Source organism: Trachurus japonicus, chromosome 8 (genome assembly GCF_045865225.1).
Source record: "Trachurus japonicus isolate A0001 chromosome 8, Traja_1.0".
Classification (NCBI taxonomy): Eukaryota; Metazoa; Chordata; class Actinopteri; order Carangiformes; family Carangidae; genus Trachurus; species Trachurus japonicus.
Window position 1 is genome coordinate 32,421,732 of NC_140914.1, and position 21,500 is coordinate 32,443,231.

General features: G+C 46.2%; 1 protein-coding gene across 1 annotated transcript; it reads right to left on the reverse strand.

Moving 5' to 3' along the window:
• Positions 1 to 1,293: 1,293 nt before the first annotated feature.
• Positions 1,294 to 20,477, reverse strand: LOC146983783 (uncharacterized). The gene is made up of 11 exons (XM_085785321.1): positions 20,426 to 20,477; positions 18,403 to 18,504; positions 18,142 to 18,312; positions 17,953 to 18,054; positions 17,542 to 17,686; positions 14,556 to 14,667; positions 10,226 to 10,529; positions 9,300 to 9,472; positions 7,218 to 7,499; positions 4,650 to 5,192; positions 1,294 to 1,299 (listed from the first exon to the last, which is right to left on the reverse strand). Exons 1-11 carry the CDS (start codon positions 20,475 to 20,477, stop codon positions 1,294 to 1,296), a joined length of 1,992 nt encoding a protein of 663 aa, XP_085641447.1.
• Between the last annotated feature and the right edge of the window lie 1,023 nt (positions 20,478 to 21,500).

The window sequence follows — 21,500 nt, forward strand, 5'->3', positions numbered from 1 at the left end:
TTAATTAATTCACATTTTTCAAAAAGTAATTCATACAAAACCATCAGAACAATGTAATGTAAATGTAAAATATTTATCATTATGAGATACTTTTCTCTCTGGGTTTCACTGATATCGTTGTTGCCATTGTAGTGGTTGTTGTGATAACAGTGTAAAAATCCATGTTTATTATATTATTATATATGGGTGACTGTGGGTGACTGTGGCTGACTCTGTCAAAGTGTCCTTGGGCAACTTACCTCCCCAATCTGTGCATTGGGTGTGTGAATGAGTAGATTTCAAGTGCTGTCTGAATGTGTGTGAAAGGTTGACTGTGGGTGTGAAGTGCTTTGAGTGGTCCTATAAGAGCAAGTCCATTTACCATTTATTATATTATTATATTTATTGTATGCACCACAGTAGAGTAGCACTCCCAATCTCATTGTATTTTAATGTGCAAAAACAATAAAGGCAGTTAATTCAATTCAATTCAGCGTTTTGAATTTGTAGATATTTTACGTCAGTATCCTGAAATCTGTTGTTCTGTTAAGTTTAGAGTGTCCAAGAATGGAAAACATTCATGTAAACACAAAAGGTGTTCTGTTTATAGATAACAAACAAGCTTGTGTGTTTCAGGACACACCTGTCCTGTACACACCCGGTGCACAGCAGGTGTGTACAGTGCTTTTTAAGTAAATGCAATCATTACCATCAGTTCACCGCCTGCATAACTTCAGGCCTGTTTGTCTTCTCTCCACAACACCATTCACAGCCGCACTCTTCCTGCAGTTTCATTATTTTGGTTTTATACTGACAAAGGTCATCTTAAGAATAAACCTCTGACCCTGTGAGACCAAAATGATACAGGCATATTTCCTCTGCAGTAGTATGATAGCAGCTATACTTGAGAATCCACTCAATTGTGGTGATTTTCTAAAACAAGTGCATCTTTATGTCCTGCGCATCAGTGGTTTGGTCTTTTTTCTTTTTCTTTTGACAATATGTTGATTTTAATTGCGTACCCTTTAATAACCTTCCTTTTACTGTATAATCGGCTCAGGACAAGCCTCAACTGGCCATTGTGTTGTTTTGATAATACATTCTGTACTGGCCTTTATTTGTCCTTCAATACTGTCAGTTCATAACAGTTGCATGACACATTAATTGTGACCAGACTTTTGTATCGGTGCATTGTTCTCGTCACTGAATGAGAATTCTATCATAGCCCCACCATGGCTGCATGTACAGTATGTTTGTTCATACTTTGCTATTTTAGTGGCAGAAAAATACACACACTTGACAATGAGACGTGAGTTAATCCTGTTCACATATTCAAAGGAGTTCCAAAAAGTTTTAAGTTCCTTATGAAAAACCTTCACACACTTCCTCTTCACTTCAGTGTTATTTAATACACAGAAACTGATGTGGCACTGAAATAATCATTATTACGTCAGATACCTCATACCCATTTCAACCCAGCATTCATCAGAGGCAATACATCCCACAGGCCGGTGGGTTTTGAGGGGTTAACATTGTCAAGTCTGGCCATAAGGTAAATTTACAGAGCATCTGTTAATTTTAATGTATTCGTAGTTGTAGTGACAGTTTGTCTCGATCCTGGTCGAGATGGATTTTTTCTCAAGACCACAGCTGCATGACATCTTTTTTTCTTTTTTTTTAATTGCAAATGTGTCTCTGTCATTCACTCACTTTGCTTTATGTAATGTAATTCAATAACTTTATGACAACTAAAACTGTAATTGTATGCTTGTGTAACCATCTGAAAAACCTGGTTGCACCAGTGTCAAAAGTGGGAGAATTTAGCAGGTTCTGCGTTATTCTGTTCAATCCATACTTTGGTATCGATTTTATGTAAGACCATCTCTTTTTTTAGCTGAGGATTAATGGAAATATCAAGCCACATCATTATTACAAGGACTGGTACTGAATATATGAATGGTCTTGAAAATGGTCTTGGTTTGGTCTTGGACAACACTAGAATGTAGAATCCAGTGTATTTGGATTGAATTGGATCATACAGTTACAGTGTGTCAGCCACGTTCCCCCCGGGGGACACACTCCTCAGTCGCTTCAAGTCACAGCTGGATCAATACATGCAAAACAGCTCGATCAGTTCAAATCTCTATAGTCAGTCTCACCAGGCCTAGCACTGGTTTGTCTTTTCTATTCTGTAGAACCATTATACATCTTTCAGTTTTACGTCTTCCTACAAAACAAATGTTTTAGTGATTCACCAAAATAACAAAATAAGTGGATGCAAGAAATGACTCTTCTGTTCATCGTTTTTTTTTAATCTAAATCTGATCAGCTGTGACAGTGTCTTCACCTGCAGCAGGTGATGTGATTATGATCTCACAGAAACGTTTGTGTGTTGATGATGTCGATGAGTCTCTGATGGCTCCAGCTTCTGCTTTAGTTTAGATTAATTTTAAAAAACAAATCAGGTGTCAGGGTCCTGTTCTGAAGACTCAGGTTCAGGTTACTTTATTGATACCCGTAGGTAGATTTATTTTGCAGTGAGTTGTCCATTTATATATACATACACATACAGTATATATCAGAACATATGTAACATCATACAGCATATTCATCCAGAAACCCTTCTAAAAAAAGTGCTCAAGTCTCCACCAATAGAAGACCAAGTAAATAACAGCAAGACAGATAAAAGATAATAGAAAACTCTAAGTTTATTAAGATGGAATCTGAATCTGGGATAAAATGTCAAAATTATTATTGTTATTTAACTTGAATGAATAGATAATAAATAAACATATAAATAAATAAATATGTCCTGCACAAGATGTATGCAATTCCAGCCTCAGACTTACATTTTGGGAGGGAAGGGGAGTGGTTGGAAGTCGCGATGTAAGAGGTGGGAGTGGGAGAAGAAGCTAAACAGATCTCTAATGTGAGCAACAAAACAGAACTGCTAAATAACACTGCAGCATGTAATGTCTTTTCCTCCAGTTGTATGGACATCTATGTGTTGATTGCATCTATGCCTTTTCTTCCCATCTCAGCTTCACCCAGACTCCATCTACTTTTCCTGTCCTGGTGACTTCAAAGGTGCTTTGTCCTCTTGTTCCTGTGCTTTAATAGAAGAAGAGTCCCAGCAGCAGGAGGATCATATGCAGTTGGACACAACAGGCGTCACTGGTTGTTGTTGTTGTCGTTGTTGTTGTGGTTGTTGCAGCAGTGGTTGCAGTTGTTGGTGCAGTTGTTGTAGTAGTTGCAGCAGTGGTTGCAGTTGTTGCAGAAGTGGTTGTAGTTGTTGGGGCGGTGGTTGTAGTTGTTGCAGCAGTGGTTGTAGTTGTTGCAGCAGTGGTTGCAGTTGTTGTAGTTGTTGGGGCGGTGGTTGTAGTTGTTGGTGCAGTTGTTGTAGTTGTTGGGGCGGTGGTTGTAGTTGTTGGGGCGGTGGTTGTAGTTGTTGGGGCGGTGGTTGCAGTTGTTGGTGCAGTTGTTGTAGTTGTTGGGGCGGTGGTTGTAGTTGTTGGGGCGGTGGTTGTAGTTGTTGGGGCGGTGGTTGTAGTTGTTGCAGCAGTGGTTGTAGTTGTTGGTGCAGTTGTTGTAGTTGTTGCAGCAGTGATTGCAGTTGTTGGTGCAGTTGTTGAAGTTGTTGCAACAGTGGTTGCAGTTGTTGGTGCAGTTGCTGTAGTTGTTGCAGCAGTTGTTGGTGCAGTTGTTGTAGTTGTTGGGGCGGTGGTTGTCGTTGTTGGTGCAGTTGTTGTAGTTGTTGGGGCGGTGGTTGCAGTTGTTGGTGCAGTTGTTGTAGTTGTTGGGGCGGTGGTTGTAGTTGTTGCAGCAGTTGTTGTAGTTGTTGGTGCAGTTGTTGTAGTTGTTGCAGCAGTGATTGCAGTTGTTGGTGCAGTTGTTGAAGTTGTTGCAACAGTGGTTGCAGTTGTTGGTGCAGTTGTTGCAGCAGTTGTTGGTGCAGTTGTTGTAGTTGTTGCAGCAGTGGTTGCAGTTGTTGTAGTTGTTGGGGCGGTGGTTGTAGTTGTTGCAGCAGTTGTTGTAGTAGTTGCAGCAGTTGTTGTAGTAGTTGCAGCAGTTGTTGTAGTAGTTGCAGCGGTTGTTGTAGTTGTTGCAGCAGTGGTTGCAGTTGTTGGTGCAGTTGTTGTAGTTGTTGGGGCGGTGGTTGTAGTTGTTGCAGCAGTTGTTGTAGTTGTTGGTGCAGTTGTTGTAGTTGTTGGTGCAGTTGTTGTAGTTGTTGCAGCAGTGATTGCAGTTGTTGGTGGAGTTGTTGTAGTTGTTGGTGCAGTTGTTGTAGTTGTTGCAGCAGTTGTTGTAGTTGTTGCAGCAGTGGTTGCAGTTGTTGGTGCAGTTGTTGTAGTTGTTGCAGCAGTTGTTGCAGCAGTGGTTGTAGTTGTTGCAGCAGTTGTAGTTGTTGGGGCGGTGGTTGTACTTGTTGCAGCAGTTGTTGTAGTTGTTGCAGTTGTTGGTGCAGTTGTTGTAGTTGTTGGGGCAGTGGTTGTAGTTGTTGGTGCAGTTGTTGTAGTTGTTGCAGCAGTGATTGCAGTTGTTGGTGCAGTTGTTGTAGTTGTTGCAGCAGTTGTTGTAGTTGTTGGGGCAGTGGTTGTAGTTGTTGGGGCGGTGGTTGTAGTTGTTGCAGCAGTTGTTGTAGTTGTTGCAGCAGTTGTTGTAGTTGTTGCAGCAGTGGTTGCAGTTGTTGGTGCAGTTGTTGTAGTTGTTGGGGCAGTGGTTGTAGTTGTTGGTGCAGTTGTTGTAGTTGTTGCAGCAGTGATTGCAGTTGTTGGTGCAGTTGTTGTAGTTGTTGCAGCAGTTGTTGTAGTTGTTGGGGCAGTGGTTGTAGTAGTTGGGGCGATGGTTGTAGTTGTTGCAGCAGTTGTTGTAGTTGTTGCAGCAGTGGTTGCAGTTGTTGTTGTAGTAGTTGCAGCAGTGGTTGAAGTTGTTGGTGCAGTTGTTGCAGCAGTGGTTGCAGTTGTTGGTGCAGTTGTTGTAGTTGTTGCAGCAGTGGTTGCAGTTGTTGGTGCAGTTGTTGTAGTTGTTGGGGCGGTGGTTGTAGTTGTTGCAGCAGTTGTTGTAGTTGTTGGGGCGGTGGTTGTAGTTGTTGGGGTGGTGGTTGTAGTTGTTGCAGCAGTTGTTGTAGTTGTTGGGGCGGTGGTTGTAGTTGTTGGGGTGGTGGTTGTAGTTGTTGCAGCAGTTGTTGTAGTTGTTGGGGCAGTGGTTGTAGTTGTTGCAGCAGTTGTTGTAGTAGTTGCAGCAGTTGTTGTAGTTGTTGCAGCAGTGGTTGCAGTTGTTGGTGCAGTTGTTGTAGTTGTTGGGGCGGTGGTTGTAGTTGTTGCAGCAGTTGTAGTTGTTGGGGCGGTGGTTGTAGTTGTTGCAGCAGTTGTTGTAGTTGTTGCAGCAGTGGTTGCAGTTGTTGGTGCAGTTGTTGTAGATGTTGGGGCGGTGGTTATGGTTGTTGGGCCGGTAGTTGTAGTTGTTGCAGCAGTGGTTGTAGTTGTTGGGGCGGTGGTTGTAGTTGTTGGGGCGGTGGTTGTAGTTGTTGCAGCAGTGGTTGCAGTTGTTGGTGCTGTTGTTGTAGTTGTTGGGGCGGTGGTTGTGGTTGTAGGGGCGGTGGTTGTAGTTGTTGGGGCGGTGGTTGTTGTTGTTGGGGCGGTGGTTGTAGTTGTTGCAGCAGTTGTTGTAGTAGTTGCAGCAGTTGTTGTAGTTGTTGCAGCAGTGGTTGCAGTTGTTGGTGCAGTTGTTGTAGTTGTTGGGGCGGTGGTTGTAGTTGTTGCAGCAGTTGTAGTTGTTGGGGCGGTGGTTGTAGTTGTTGCAGCAGTTGTTGTAGTTGTTGCAGCAGTGGTTGCAGTTGTTGGTGCAGTTGTTGTAGATGTTGGGGCGGTGGTTGTGGTTGTTGGGCCGGTAGTTGTAGTTGTTGCAGCAGTGGTTGTAGTTGTTGCAGCAGTGGTTGCAGTTGTTGGTGCAGTTGTTGTAGTTGTTGGGGCAGTGGTTGTAGTTGTTGGTGCAGTTGTTGTAGTTGTTGCAGCAGTGATTGCAGTTGTTGGTGCAGTTGTTGTAGTTGTTGCAGCAGTTGTTGTAGTTGTTGGGGCAGTGGTTGTAGTAGTTGAGGCGATGGTTGTAGTTGTTGCAGCAGTTGTTGTAGTTGTTGCAGCAGTGGTTGCAGTTGTTGTTGTAGTAGTTGCAGCAGTGGTTGAAGTTGTTGGTGCAGTTGTTGTAGTTGTTGCAGCAGTGGTTGCAGTTGTTGGTGCAGTTGTTGTAGTTGTTGGGGTGGTGGTTGTAGTTGTTGCAGCAGTTGTTGTAGTTGTTGGGGCAGTGGTTGTAGTTGTTGCAGCAGTTGTTGTAGTAGTTGCAGCAGTTGTTGTAGTTGTTGCAGCAGTGGTTGCAGTTGTTGGTGCAGTTGTTGTAGTTGTTGGGGCGGTGGTTGTAGTTGTTGCAGCAGTTGTAGTTGTTGGGGCGGTGGTTGTAGTTGTTGCAGCAGTTGTTGTAGTTGTTGCAGCAGTGGTTGCAGTTGTTGGTGCAGTTGTTGTAGATGTTGGGGCGGTGGTTGTGGTTGTTGGGCCGGTAGTAGTAGTTGTTGCAGCAGTGGTTGTAGTTGTTGGGGCGGTGGTTGTAGTTGTTGGTGCAGTTGTTGTAGTTGTTGCAGCAGTGATTGCAGTTGTTGGTGCAGTTGTTGTAGTTGTTGCAGCAGTTGTTGTAGTTGTTGGGGCAGTGGTTGTAGTAGTTGGGGCGATGGTTGTAGTTGTTGCAGCAGTTGTTGTAGTTGTTGCAGCAGTGGTTGCAGTTGTTGTTGTAGTAGTTGCAGCAGTGGTTGAAGTTGTTGGTGCAGTTGTTGCAGCAGTGGTTGCAGTTGTTGGTGCAGTTGTTGTAGTTGTTGCAGCAGTGGTTGCAGTTGTTGGTGCAGTTGTTGTAGTTGTTGGGGCGGTGGTTGTAGTTGTTGCAGCAGTTGTTGTAGTTGTTGGGGCGGTGGTTGTAGTTGTTGGGGCGGTGGTTGTAGTTGTTGCAGCAGTTGTTGTAGTTGTTGCAGCAGTGATTGCAGTTGTTGGTGCAGTTGTTGTAGTTGTTGCAGCAGTTGTTGTAGTTGTTGGGGCGGTGGTTGTAGTTGTTGCAGCAGTTGTAGTTGTTGGGGCGGTGGTTGTAGTTGTTGCAGCAGTTGTTGTAGTTGTTGCAGCAGTGGTTGCAGTTGTTGGTGCAGTTGTTGTAGATGTTGGGGCGGTGGTTGTGGTTGTTGGGCCGGTAGTTGTAGTTGTTGCAGCAGTGGTTGTAGTTGTTGGGGCGGTGGTTGTAGTTGTTGGGGCGGTGGTTGTAGTTGTTGCAGCAGTGGTTGCAGTTGTTGGTGCTGTTGTTGTAGTTGTTGGGGCGGTGGTTGTGGTTGTAGGGGCGGTGGTTGTAGTTGTTGGGGCGGTGGTTGTAGTTGTTGGGGCGGTGGTTGTAGTTGTTGCAGCAGTTGTTGTAGTAGTTGCAGCAGTTGTTGTAGTTGTTGCAGCAGTGGTTGCAGTTGTTGGTGCAGTTGTTGTAGTTGTTGGGGCGGTGGTTGTAGTTGTTGCAGCAGTTGTAGTTGTTGGGGCGGTGGTTGTAGTTGTTGCAGCAGTTGTTGTAGTTGTTGCAGCAGTGGTTGCAGTTGTTGGTGCTGTTGTTGTAGATGTTGGGGCGGTGGTTGTGGTTGTTGGGCCGGTAGTTGTAGTTGTTGCAGCAGTGGTTGTAGTTGTTGCAGCAGTGGTTGCAGTTGTTGGTGCAGTTGTTGTAGTTGTTGGGGCAGTGGTTGTAGTTGTTGGTGCAGTTGTTGTAGTTGTTGCAGCAGTGATTGCAGTTGTTGGTGCAGTTGTTGTAGTTGTTGCAGCAGTTGTTGTAGTTGTTGGGGCAGTGGTTGTAGTAGTTGGGGCGATGGTTGTAGTTGTTGCAGCAGTTGTTGTAGTTGTTGCAGCAGTGGTTGCAGTTGTTGTTGTAGTAGTTGCAGCAGTGGTTGAAGTTGTTGGTGCAGTTGTTGTAGTTGTTGCAGCAGTGGTTGCAGTTGTTGTAGTTGTTGGGGTGGTGGTTGTAGTTGTTGCAGCAGTTGTTGTAGTTGTTGGGGCAGTGGTTGTAGTTGTTGCAGCAGTTGTTGTAGTAGTTGCAGCAGTTGTTGTAGTTGTTGCAGCAGTGGTTGCAGTTGTTGGTGCAGTTGTTGTAGTTGTTGGGGCGGTGGTTGTAGTTGTTGCAGCAGTTGTAGTTGTTGGGGCGGTGGTTGTAGTTGTTGCAGCAGTTGTTGTAGTTGTTGCAGCAGTGGTTGCAGTTGTTGGTGCAGTTGTTGTAGATGTTGGGGCGGTGGTTGTGGTTGTTGGGCCGGTAGTAGTAGTTGTTGCAGCAGTGGTTGTAGTTGTTGGGGCGGTGGTTGTAGTTGTTGGGGCGGTGGTTGTAGTTGTTGCAGCAGTGGTTGCAGTTGTTGGTGCTGTTGTTGTAGTTGTTGGGGCGGTGGTTGTGGTTGTAGGGGCGGTGGTTGTAGTTGTTGGGGCGGTGGTTGTAGTTGTTGCAGCAGTTGTTATAGTAGTTGCAGCAGTTGTTGTAGTTGTTGCAGCAGTGGTTGCAGTTGTTGGTGCAGTTGTTGTAGTTGTTGGGGCGGTGGTTGTAGTTGTTGCAGCAGTTGTAGTTGTTGGGGCGGTGGTTGTAGTTGTTGCAGCAGTTGTTGTAGTTGTTGCAGCAGTGGTTGCAGTTGTTGGTGCAGTTGTTGTAGATGTTGGGGCGGTGGTTGTGGTTGTTGGGCCGGTAGTTGTAGTTGTTGCAGCAGTGGTTGTAGTTGTTGCAGCTGTGGTTGCAGTTGTTGTAGTTGTTGGGGCAGTGGTTGTAGTTGTTGGTGCAGTTTTTGTAGTTGTTGCAGCAGTGATTGCAGTTGTTGTAGTTGTTGGGGCAGTGGTTGTAGTAGTTGGGGCGATGGTTGTAGTTGTTGCAGCAGTGGTTGCAGTTGTTGTTGTAGTAGTTGCAGCAGTTGTTGTAGTAGTTGCAGCAGTTGTTGTAGTTGTTGCAGCAGTGGTTGCAGTTGTTGGTGCAGTTGTTGTAGTTGTTGGGGCGGTGGTTGTAGTTGTTGCAGCAGTTGTAGTTGTTGGGGCGGTGGTTGTAGTTGTTGCAGCAGTTGTTGTAGTTGTTGCAGCAGTGGTTGCAGTTGTTGTAGATGTTGGGGCGGTGGTTGTAGTTGTTGCAGCAGTTGTTGTAGTTGTTGCAGCAGTGGTTGCAGTTGTTGTAGATGTTGGGGCGGTGGTTGTGGTTGTTGGGCCGGTAGTTGTAGTTGTTGCAGCAGTGGTTGTAGTTGTTGGGGCGGTGGTTGTAGTTGTTGCAGCAGTGGTTGCAGTTGTTGGTGCTGTTGTTGTAGTTGTTGGGGCGGTGGTTGTGGTTGTAGGGGCGGTGGTTGTAGTTGTTGCAGCAGTGGTTGTAGTTGTTGGGGCAGTGGTTGTAGTTGTTGGAGCGGTGGTTGTAGTTGTTGCAGCAGTGGTTGTAGTTGTTGGGGCGGTGGTTGTAGTTGTTGGGGCGGTGGTTGTAGTTGTTGCAGCAGTTGTTGTAGTTGTTGCGGCAGTGGTTGCAGTTGTTGGTGCAGTTGTTGTAGTTGTTGGGGCGGTGGTTGTAGTTGTTGCAGCAATGGTTGTAGTTGTTGGGGCGGTGGTTGTAGTTGTTGCAGCAGTGGTTGTAGTTGTTGGGGCGGTGGTTGTAGTTGTTGATGCAGTGGTTGTAGTTGTTGCAGTTGTTGGTGCAGTTGTTGTAGTTGTTGGGGCAGTGGTTGTAGTTGTTGGTGCAGTTGTTGTAGTTGTTGCAGCAGTGATTGCAGTTGTTGGTGCAGTTGTTGTAGTTGTTGCAGCAGTTGTTGTAGTTGTTGGGGCAGTGGTTGTAGTTGTTGGGGCGGTGGTTGTAGTTGTTGCAGCAGTTGTTGTAGTTGTTGCAGCAGTTGTTGTAGTTGTTGCAGCAGTGGTTGCAGTTGTTGGTGCAGTTGTTGTAGTTGTTGGGGCAGTGGTTGTAGTTGTTGGTGCAGTTGTTGTAGTTGTTGCAGCAGTGATTGCAGTTGTTGGTGCAGTTGTTGTAGTTGTTGCAGCAGTTGTTGTAGTTGTTGGGGCAGTGGTTGTAGTAGTTGGGGCGATGGTTGTAGTTGTTGCAGCAGTTGTTGTAGTTGTTGCAGCAGTGGTTGCAGTTGTTGTTGTAGTAGTTGCAGCAGTGGTTGAAGTTGTTGGTGCAGTTGTTGCAGCAGTGGTTGCAGTTGTTGGTGCAGTTGTTGTAGTTGTTGCAGCAGTGGTTGCAGTTGTTGGTGCAGTTGTTGTAGTTGTTGGGGCGGTGGTTGTAGTTGTTGCAGCAGTTGTTGTAGTTGTTGGGGCGGTGGTTGTAGTTGTTGGGGTGGTGGTTGTAGTTGTTGCAGCAGTTGTTGTAGTTGTTGGGGCGGTGGTTGTAGTTGTTGGGGTGGTGGTTGTAGTTGTTGCAGCAGTTGTTGTAGTTGTTGGGGCAGTGGTTGTAGTTGTTGCAGCAGTTGTTGTAGTAGTTGCAGCAGTTGTTGTAGTTGTTGCAGCAGTGGTTGCAGTTGTTGGTGCAGTTGTTGTAGTTGTTGGGGCGGTGGTTGTAGTTGTTGCAGCAGTTGTAGTTGTTGGGGCGGTGGTTGTAGTTGTTGCAGCAGTTGTTGTAGTTGTTGCAGCAGTGGTTGCAGTTGTTGGTGCAGTTGTTGTAGATGTTGGGGCGGTGGTTATGGTTGTTGGGCCGGTAGTTGTAGTTGTTGCAGCAGTGGTTGTAGTTGTTGGGGCGGTGGTTGTAGTTGTTGGGGCGGTGGTTGTAGTTGTTGCAGCAGTGGTTGCAGTTGTTGGTGCTGTTGTTGTAGTTGTTGGGGCGGTGGTTGTGGTTGTAGGGGCGGTGGTTGTAGTTGTTGGGGCGGTGGTTGTTGTTGTTGGGGCGGTGGTTGTAGTTGTTGCAGCAGTTGTTGTAGTAGTTGCAGCAGTTGTTGTAGTTGTTGCAGCAGTGGTTGCAGTTGTTGGTGCAGTTGTTGTAGTTGTTGGGGCGGTGGTTGTAGTTGTTGCAGCAGTTGTAGTTGTTGGGGCGGTGGTTGTAGTTGTTGCAGCAGTTGTTGTAGTTGTTGCAGCAGTGGTTGCAGTTGTTGGTGCAGTTGTTGTAGATGTTGGGGCGGTGGTTGTGGTTGTTGGGCCGGTAGTTGTAGTTGTTGCAGCAGTGGTTGTAGTTGTTGCAGCAGTGGTTGCAGTTGTTGGTGCAGTTGTTGTAGTTGTTGGGGCAGTGGTTGTAGTTGTTGGTGCAGTTGTTGTAGTTGTTGCAGCAGTGATTGCAGTTGTTGGTGCAGTTGTTGTAGTTGTTGCAGCAGTTGTTGTAGTTGTTGGGGCAGTGGTTGTAGTAGTTGAGGCGATGGTTGTAGTTGTTGCAGCAGTTGTTGTAGTTGTTGCAGCAGTGGTTGCAGTTGTTGTTGTAGTAGTTGCAGCAGTGGTTGAAGTTGTTGGTGCAGTTGTTGTAGTTGTTGCAGCAGTGGTTGCAGTTGTTGGTGCAGTTGTTGTAGTTGTTGGGGTGGTGGTTGTAGTTGTTGCAGCAGTTGTTGTAGTTGTTGGGGCAGTGGTTGTAGTTGTTGCAGCAGTTGTTGTAGTAGTTGCAGCAGTTGTTGTAGTTGTTGCAGCAGTGGTTGCAGTTGTTGGTGCAGTTGTTGTAGTTGTTGGGGCGGTGGTTGTAGTTGTTGCAGCAGTTGTAGTTGTTGGGGCGGTGGTTGTAGTTGTTGCAGCAGTTGTTGTAGTTGTTGCAGCAGTGGTTGCAGTTGTTGGTGCAGTTGTTGTAGATGTTGGGGCGGTGGTTGTGGTTGTTGGGCCGGTAGTAGTAGTTGTTGCAGCAGTGGTTGTAGTTGTTGGGGCGGTGGTTGTAGTTGTTGGTGCAGTTGTTGTAGTTGTTGCAGCAGTGATTGCAGTTGTTGGTGCAGTTGTTGTAGTTGTTGCAGCAGTTGTTGTAGTTGTTGGGGCAGTGGTTGTAGTAGTTGGGGCGATGGTTGTAGTTGTTGCAGCAGTTGTTGTAGTTGTTGCAGCAGTGGTTGCAGTTGTTGTTGTAGTAGTTGCAGCAGTGGTTGAAGTTGTTGGTGCAGTTGTTGCAGCAGTGGTTGCAGTTGTTGGTGCAGTTGTTGTAGTTGTTGCAGCAGTGGTTGCAGTTGTTGGTGCAGTTGTTGTAGTTGTTGGGGCGGTGGTTGTAGTTGTTGCAGCAGTTGTTGTAGTTGTTGGGGCGGTGGTTGTAGTTGTTGGGGCGGTGGTTGTAGTTGTTGCAGCAGTTGTTGTAGTTGTTGCAGCAGTGATTGCAGTTGTTGGTGCAGTTGTTGTAGTTGTTGCAGCAGTTGTTGTAGTTGTTGGGGCGGTGGTTGTAGTTGTTGCAGCAGTTGTAGTTGTTGGGGCGGTGGTTGTAGTTGTTGCAGCAGTTGTTGTAGTTGTTGCAGCAGTGGTTGCAGTTGTTGGTGCAGTTGTTGTAGATGTTGGGGCGGTGGTTGTGGTTGTTGGGCCGGTAGTTGTAGTTGTTGCAGCAGTGGTTGTAGTTGTTGGGGCGGTGGTTGTAGTTGTTGGGGCGGTGGTTGTAGTTGTTGCAGCAGTGGTTGCAGTTGTTGGTGCTGTTGTTGTAGTTGTTGGGGCGGTGGTTGTGGTTGTAGGGGCGGTGGTTGTAGTTGTTGGGGCGGTGGTTGTAGTTGTTGGGGCGGTGGTTGTAGTTGTTGCAGCAGTTGTTGTAGTAGTTGCAGCAGTTGTTGTAGTTGTTGCAGCAGTGGTTGCAGTTGTTGGTGCAGTTGTTGTAGTTGTTGGGGCGGTGGTTGTAGTTGTTGCAGCAGTTGTAGTTGTTGGGGCGGTGGTTGTAGTTGTTGCAGCAGTTGTTGTAGTTGTTGCAGCAGTGGTTGCAGTTGTTGGTGCTGTTGTTGTAGATGTTGGGGCGGTGGTTGTGGTTGTTGGGCCGGTAGTTGTAGTTGTTGCAGCAGTGGTTGTAGTTGTTGCAGCAGTGGTTGCAGTTGTTGGTGCAGTTGTTGTAGTTGTTGGGGCAGTGGTTGTAGTTGTTGGTGCAGTTGTTGTAGTTGTTGCAGCAGTGATTGCAGTTGTTGGTGCAGTTGTTGTAGTTGTTGCAGCAGTTGTTGTAGTTGTTGGGGCAGTGGTTGTAGTAGTTGGGGCGATGGTTGTAGTTGTTGCAGCAGTTGTTGTAGTTGTTGCAGCAGTGGTTGCAGTTGTTGTTGTAGTAGTTGCAGCAGTGGTTGAAGTTGTTGGTGCAGTTGTTGTAGTTGTTGCAGCAGTGGTTGCAGTTGTTGTAGTTGTTGGGGTGGTGGTTGTAGTTGTTGCAGCAGTTGTTGTAGTTGTTGGGGCAGTGGTTGTAGTTGTTGCAGCAGTTGTTGTAGTAGTTGCAGCAGTTGTTGTAGTTGTTGCAGCAGTGGTTGCAGTTGTTGGTGCAGTTGTTGTAGTTGTTGGGGCGGTGGTTGTAGTTGTTGCAGCAGTTGTAGTTGTTGGGGCGGTGGTTGTAGTTGTTGCAGCAGTTGTTGTAGTTGTTGCAGCAGTGGTTGCAGTTGTTGGTGCAGTTGTTGTAGATGTTGGGGCGGTGGTTGTGGTTGTTGGGCCGGTAGTAGTAGTTGTTGCAGCAGTGGTTGTAGTTGTTGGGGCGGTGGTTGTAGTTGTTGGGGCGGTGGTTGTAGTTGTTGCAGCAGTGGTTGCAGTTGTTGGTGCTGTTGTTGTAGTTGTTGGGGCGGTGGTTGTGGTTGTAGGGGCGGTGGTTGTAGTTGTTGGGGCGGTGGTTGTAGTTGTTGCAGCAGTTGTTATAGTAGTTGCAGCAGTTGTTGTAGTTGTTGCAGCAGTGGTTGCAGTTGTTGGTGCAGTTGTTGTAGTTGTTGGGGCGGTGGTTGTAGTTGTTGCAGCAGTTGTAGTTGTTGGGGCGGTGGTTGTAGTTGTTGCAGCAGTTGTTGTAGTTGTTGCAGCAGTGGTTGCAGTTGTTGGTGCAGTTGTTGTAGATGTTGGGGCGGTGGTTGTGGTTGTTGGGCCGGTAGTTGTAGTTGTTGCAGCAGTGGTTGTAGTTGTTGCAGCTGTGGTTGCAGTTGTTGTAGTTGTTGGGGCAGTGGTTGTAGTTGTTGGTGCAGTTTTTGTAGTTGTTGCAGCAGTGATTGCAGTTGTTGTAGTTGTTGGGGCAGTGGTTGTAGTAGTTGGGGCGATGGTTGTAGTTGTTGCAGCAGTGGTTGCAGTTGTTGTTGTAGTAGTTGCAGCAGTTGTTGTAGTAGTTGCAGCAGTTGTTGTAGTTGTTGCAGCAGTGGTTGCAGTTGTTGGTGCAGTTGTTGTAGTTGTTGGGGCGGTGGTTGTAGTTGTTGCAGCAGTTGTAGTTGTTGGGGCGGTGGTTGTAGTTGTTGCAGCAGTTGTTGTAGTTGTTGCAGCAGTGGTTGCAGTTGTTGTAGATGTTGGGGCGGTGGTTGTAGTTGTTGCAGCAGTTGTTGTAGTTGTTGCAGCAGTGGTTGCAGTTGTTGTAGATGTTGGGGCGGTGGTTGTGGTTGTTGGGCCGGTAGTTGTAGTTGTTGCAGCAGTGGTTGTAGTTGTTGGGGCGGTGGTTGTAGTTGTTGCAGCAGTGGTTGCAGTTGTTGGTGCTGTTGTTGTAGTTGTTGGGGCGGTGGTTGTGGTTGTAGGGGCGGTGGTTGTAGTTGTTGCAGCAGTGGTTGTAGTTGTTGGGGCAGTGGTTGTAGTTGTTGGAGCGGTGGTTGTAGTTGTTGCAGCAGTGGTTGTAGTTGTTGGGGCGGTGGTTGTAGTTGTTGGGGCGGTGGTTGTAGTTGTTGCAGCAGTTGTTGTAGTTGTTGCGGCAGTGGTTGCAGTTGTTGGTGCAGTTGTTGTAGTTGTTGGGGCGGTGGTTGTAGTTGTTGCAGCAATGGTTGTAGTTGTTGGGGCGGTGGTTGTAGTTGTTGCAGCAGTGGTTGTAGTTGTTGGGGCGGTGGTTGTAGTTGTTGATGCAGTGGTTGTAGTTGTTGCAGCAGTGGTTGTAGTTGTTGGGGCGGTGGTTGTAGTTGTTGGGGCGGTGGTTGTAGTTGTTGCAGCAGTGGTTGCAGTTGTTGGTGCTGTTGTTGTAGTTGTTGGGGCGGTGGTTGTGGTTGTAGGGGCGGTGGTTGAAATTGTTGCAGCAGTGGTTGTAGTTGTTGGGGCGGTGGTTGTAGTTGTTGAAGCAGTGGTTGTAGTTGTTGCAGCAGTGGTTGTAGTTGTTGGGGCGGTGGTTGTAGTTGTTGCAGCAGTGGTTGTAGTTGTTGCAGCAGTGGTTGTGGTTGTTGCAGCAGTGGTTGTAGTTGTTGGGGCGGTGGTTGTAGTTGTTGCAGTTGTGGTTGTTGGTGCCGTGGTTGTAGTTGTTGGTGGAGTTGTTGGTGCAGCGGTTGTAGTTGTTGGGGCGGTGGTTGTAGTTGTTGGGGCGGTGGTTGTAGTTGTTGCAGCAGTGGTTGCAGTTGTTGGTGCAGTTGTTGTAGTTGTTGGGGCGGTAGTTGTAGTTGTTGCAGCAATGGTTGTAGTTGTTGCGGCGGTGGTTGTAGTTGTTGCAGCAGTGGTTGTAGTTGTTGGGGCGGTGGTTGTAGTTGTTGCAGCAGTGGTTGTGGTTGTTGCAGCAGTGGTTGTAGTTGTTGGTGCAGTGGTTGTAGTTGTTGCAGTTGTGGTTGTTGGTGCCGTGGTTGTAGTTGTTGGTGGAGTTGTTGGTGCAGTGGTTGTAGTTGTTGCAGCAGTGGTTGTGGTTGTTGGTGCAGTTGTTGTGGTTGTTGGTGCAGTTGTTGGTGCAGTTGTTGTAGTTGTTGGAGCAGTGGTTGCGGTTGTTGCGGCGGTGGTTGTAGTTGTTGGGGCGGTGGTTGTAGTTGTTGCAGCAGTGGTTGTGGTTGTTGTTGCAGCGGTTGTAGTTGATGCAGCAGTTGTTGTGGTTGTTGGTGTAGCTGTTGTAGTTGTTGGTGCAGCGGTTGTAGTTGTTGCAGCAGTTGTTGTGGTTGTTGGTGCAGTTGTTGTAGTTGTTGGTGCAGTTGTTGTAGTTGTTGGAGCAGTGGTTGCGGTTGTTGCGGCGGTGGTTGTAGTTGTTGGGGCGGTGGTTGTAGTTGTTGCAGCAGTGGTTGCAGTTGTTGGTGCTGTTGTTGTAGTTGTTGGGGCGGTGGTTGTAGTTGTTGCAGCAGTTGTTGTAGTTGTTGGGGCAGTGGTTGTAGTAGTTGGGGCGATGGTTGTAGTTGTTGCAGCAGTTGTTGTAGTTGTTGCAGCAGTGGTTGCAGTTGTTGTAGTAGTTGCAGCAGTGGTTGAAGTTGTTGGTGCAGTTGTTGTAGTTGTTGCAGCCGTGGTTGCAGTTGTTGGTGCAGTTGTTGTAGTTGTTGGGGAGGTGGTTGTAGTTGTTGCAGCAGTTGTTGTAGTTGTTGGGGCGGTGGTTGTAGTTGTTGGGGCGGTGGTTGTAGTTGTTGCAGCAGTTGTTGTAGTAGTTGCAGCAGTTGTTGTAGTTGTTGCAGCAGTGGTTGCAGTTGTTGGTGCAGTTGTTGGGGTGGCGGTTGTAGTTGTTGCAGCAGTTGTTGTAGTTGTTGGTGCAGTTGTTGCAGCAGTGATTGCAGTTGTTGGTGCAGTTGTTGTAGTTGTTGGTGCAGTTGTTGTAGTTGTTGCAGCAGTGGTTGTTGTTGTTGGTGCAGTTGTTGTAGTTGTTGCAGCAGTGGTTGCAGTTGTTGGTGCAGTTGTTGTAGTTGTTGGGGCGGTGGTTGTAGTTGTTGCAGCAGTTGTAGTTGTTGGGGCGGTGGTTGTAGTTGTTGCAGCAGTTGTTGTAGTTGTTGCAGCAGTGGTTGCAGTTGTTGGTGCAGTTGTTGTAGTTGTTGGGGCGGTGGTTGTAGTTGTTGCAGCAGTTGTAGTTGTTGGGGCGGTGGTTGTAGTTGTTGCAGCAGTTGTTGTAGTTGTTGCAGCAGTGGTTGCAGTTGTTGGTGCAGTTGTTGTAGATGTTGGGGCGGTGGTTGTGGTTGTTGGGCCGGTAGTTGTAGTTGTTGCAGCAGTGGTTGTAGTTGTTGGGGCGGTGGTTGTAGTTGTTGCAGCAGTGGTTGCAGTTGTTGGTGCAGTTGTTGTAGTTGTTGGGGCGGTGGTTGTGGTTGTTGGGCCGGTAGTTGTAGTTGTTGCAGCAGTGGTTGTAGTTGTTGGGGCGGTGGTTGTAGTTGTTGGGGCGGTGGTTGTAGTTGTTGCAGCAGTGGTTGCAGTTGTTGGTGCAGTTGTTGTAGTTGTTGGGGCGGTGGTTGTGGTTGTAGGGGCGGTGGTTGTAGTTGTTGGGGCGGTGGTTGTAGTTGTTGCAGCAGTTGTTGTAGTTGTTGCAGCAGTGGTTGCAATTGTTGGTGCAGTTGTTGTAGTTGTTGGGGCGGTGGTTGTAGTTGTTGCAGCAGTGGTTGTAGTTGTTGGGGCGGTGGTTGTAGTTGTTGGGGCGGTGGTTGTAGTTGTTGGGGCAGTGGTCGTGGTTGTTGGTACAGTGGTTGTAGTTGTTGCAGCAGTGGTTGTGGTTGTTGGGGCGGTGGTTGTAGTTGTTGCAGCAGTGGTTGTAGTTGTTGGGGCAGTTGTTGTAGTTGTTGCAGCAGTTGTAGTTGTTGGGGCAGTTGTTGTAGTTGTTGGGGCAGTTGTTGTGGTTACTCCAGTATTACACTGACTGGTTTCACAGCAGCTTGGATTGCTGACGGTACCAATACTTTCCAGGAAGGGCAGACTTCCCACGCTGGTTGCAGCATCACACATGTTTGAAGATGCACAGCCCGAGATTGGTGTGGTTGTGGACCCACTTGTCACTGCAGATGAAGGAATTATTGTTCTGTAAATGTACATATTCTCTCTTAATTCCAGCTTTATATAACTAAACAAAAGTGACAGACGTGAAAAATGTTGTGGTAAGCGTAATAGTAGCCACTTCTTAATTGAGAATAGTTCGACTCAATGTCATTGGATTTAGAGCAAAAGAAAATGATTGCTAATCATTTAAGTCTGTTTGTGAGCAAAAACCTCAAACTAAAATAAAGTGCAGTCAGCACAAATGTCATATAAGAAGAACACTCACCACTTGCTTGAAAGCAGCGATCTTCAGATCCAGTACACTGTAATGAAGTTGTGCATTGAGATGTGAAACATGACAGGCTGTTGGCGGCCTGAGGAGTCGGGACTGAAACAGAAAACAACATTTAAGTGAAAATAGAGTTTCCAGTATTTTTGGTCTTCAATAAGATCGCAGTCATCCCTCTGTACTTACAGGGTAGAGTTTGTGAGTTGCAGTCATCTGTGTTGTTGCAGCACTGAGCTGATGCCAGTGCACTTTGAGCACTCAAGTCCACTGAAAATGTCTGAGCACCTGTGGCTGGACACAGGGAGGGCGCTGCACAGCCTTTGGTGATTTGCTGTGTTGGAATTCCACCTGAAACAGCTACACAGCCCAAGTGCAGTTTGTTAATGTTGATGGAAAACACACATGTATTTTAGTGAAAAGTAATCGACAACATGAAGAGGAGACTACCTGAAATAGAGGCTGTCACACACATGGTCTCTGTGGTACATGCCACTGATGATGTTGTTGAACATGCTTGATTCGTGCAAGTCAGACAATTCAGTGCTTGAGCTGCAGTGGAGAGAAAAATAGATGTCAAGGCAAAGGTGTGCAATCTTTAGGGTTACAGTGTTTGATGTTTTATTAAAGCTCAGAAATCTAATTATCATTGTTGCTGTTATCACAAACACTTCCTTCACACCTGGTGATAACATGTGTCTCAGGTGGTCTGATCACAGGTGAGTTCAGGTGTGAACACACCCAAGACTCGTTCAGGATGCATCTGAGACCTACTGACGTTCTGTAAAGGACCGCCCACTCTACGGTTGTCCTCGGAAGGACCCCTCACTCTCTCCTGACATCCTCGGAAGGAAGGACCACCAATTTCACCGAAGTCCTCTGAAGGACCGACCACTTCACTGATGTCTTCTTAAAGGAGAAGTGCCGTTTTTTTTTACAATTTGTACCTTATTTCTGGCATAAAATACAGTCGTTTACTCACCTGAATAACTATGGTTGCATTAAGAGTCCTTGGGCGATATTTAGATCCATTTGAGAGCCGCGTATATCCATATGGTGAGAGTGATCAGGGCACCCAAATGCAGCCTCTAAATACCACATTATCTACCCCGAAACTTGTTCATTTCACCAATATTTTGTTTTGACTGCTCTAATGATGTCCTCTAAAGGACCGACCACTTTACTGACGTCCCGGCCGTTTTCAAATGGGTAAAACTTTCAAATGAAACTTTAGGGTTACACAAACACATTGTCAACAGATCTGTTGGTTTATTGGCTAAAAACAGCATCTGATCACAAGTGATCAATAGAGGCATTTTATATCATGTGAACAGGCACTCCCAGCAGTTCACTGTGAGGGGAACAGGGCCAAGGATTTTAAGATGTAGTTGTTGCTATGGTTACAAATGATTTAAAGGGACAACGATGAGTTTCAGAAAGTGAAATGTTCTCACACTACATTTCCCATGAGCCTCCGTGCGAACGGTGAAATTCTTGGACCGGCGCAAGAAGAATGTTTTCATTGATCAAGAACGAAAGTTGGAGGTTGGAAGACAATCATGATACCGTCGTAGTTCCGACCATAAACGATGCCAACTAGCGACCCGGCGGCGTTATTCCCATGACCCGCCGGGCAGCGTCTGGGAAACCTAAACTAGGAAATGCTGGGCGAATCGACCACTAAATAATAATATTAAAATAACGATAGAGACAAAACGATATATTTATCGAAAATGGACCCATTAACAAGTGGTAACGTAGATTCATCCACATTATCCCCCTGGATTTAGATAGTTTCACATGATCAGCTCTGGTTGATTGAAATAATTAAAGCAGATATCAGTGGCACGGCCGTTTCGGCTAATGCTGTGTTCAAGGCAGGCTTTTGAAACCGTAAGTTACAGCTTCAAGTCACAACTACGACTTGGTAGCGTTCCAGGTAACCCGTAGCTCGTGTTTTTACCGTCCTGTTGTCTGTGAAAGTTCCCTATAACGGCCACTCGTAACTTCCGACCCGTGAACTCGTACCAGATCGAACTGGTATGACTTCACAGGAAGGAAAAACACAAAGTACGAGTTTCCTTGAACGCACCATGAGTTAGCAGCCCCCGCCCTTGTCAGGCATCAATTGGTCCTCGTGCTACGTCACCACATTCACGCGCATCCCTTGGCTGCACACACAGCCCTTCATGCCGTTCTCTCCCCTCATTGGATAACACTTGTATCCCACAAGGAAAATTTTCTCCTCGGGTTACAGCAGAGCAGAGTGACGGAGAGACTCGTGTTTAGGCTGAAATACTTCATGTAAGTGATTGCTGATGGAAAATAGGACTATTTAGGACTTATATTAACAAAAACATTCCACTGATATCTGCTTTAATCATCTTTTATTTAGTTCTCGTTTTTATTTATCTGTTAAATATTGGTTGTCTCGTACCTGCAGAATCTCTACAGTAAGAAGAGGTGGTCTTACCTGAGCTGGCAAGCGCCCAGACCAGAGTCAGAGAGAGGATCAGCTTCTTCATGATGAACAGGTGAGTGGATGGTGACAGTGCAGCTGATCAGCCTGCTGGACTTTATATAGCTACCGTACAGGTGCTGTAGGTTCATGTGTACCAACGTCAGGGTTTGGGTGTGTTCCCATTATTTTCATTCAGACTGTCATCCCTTCTTTTGTTCAGTGGACAATTATGTTAATACCTTTTTCACGCCCTTTATAGTTTCATCAATTAATATGTTTGTTTAAATAAGAACCAAAACCAGAATGATGACGGTTAAATTCCTGAATTCCACAATTCCAGTTGTAAATATAAAGAGCCACAACAATAAAACAGTCTCCTGTGTTAATGTTGGGGCTGATCAGTGTTAACAACTTAATTAACATGTTCTCATTTTGCTAATATGTAAAGCACCTTGAGCTGTCTTGTTGCGGAAATGTGCTATACAAATAAACTTGCCTTGCCTTAATAAGATCTATGATTGGAATTAACTGGAAAGAGCATTTCCTGAAGAAAATGCGTGTGAATGCTGAAAGCCATTGCTACAAATATTTCTGAAGCAGGAATCAAACCCATGACCTCATGATTGTTAACCCCTTGGCCACAGACCACCGGAAGTTCAATGAGCTCTATGCTATCATAAATCAAAGACTGTCAGGTGATCGCTGAATAGATGAAAGTCTTGTGAACAATTTACAAGTTGAATCAAGTGTGTAACAAAGTATGTTAAAGTAGTAAAATTTGACATGTAAAAAATATGTGCAAGGAATCAAACCCACAACTTCCTGAAGTACAGACTGATGCTTTGACCGCTGAGTCTTACTGAGATATTGTGTTTATGAGAATATGACTGACATACTGAAAACCTGGACTGTAACTGACAATGACCGATGAGCTGTATATTTTATTTTTATTTATCATAAATGCCACGTCTAAAACCAGAGGATCTGTTTCTATGTGCAACTGACAAGTCTGTGTTATAATCAGTATACAGATTATGCACTTGATGTTTGTTGCATGTGTGGAATATCAAAATGTAAAATCACTTGG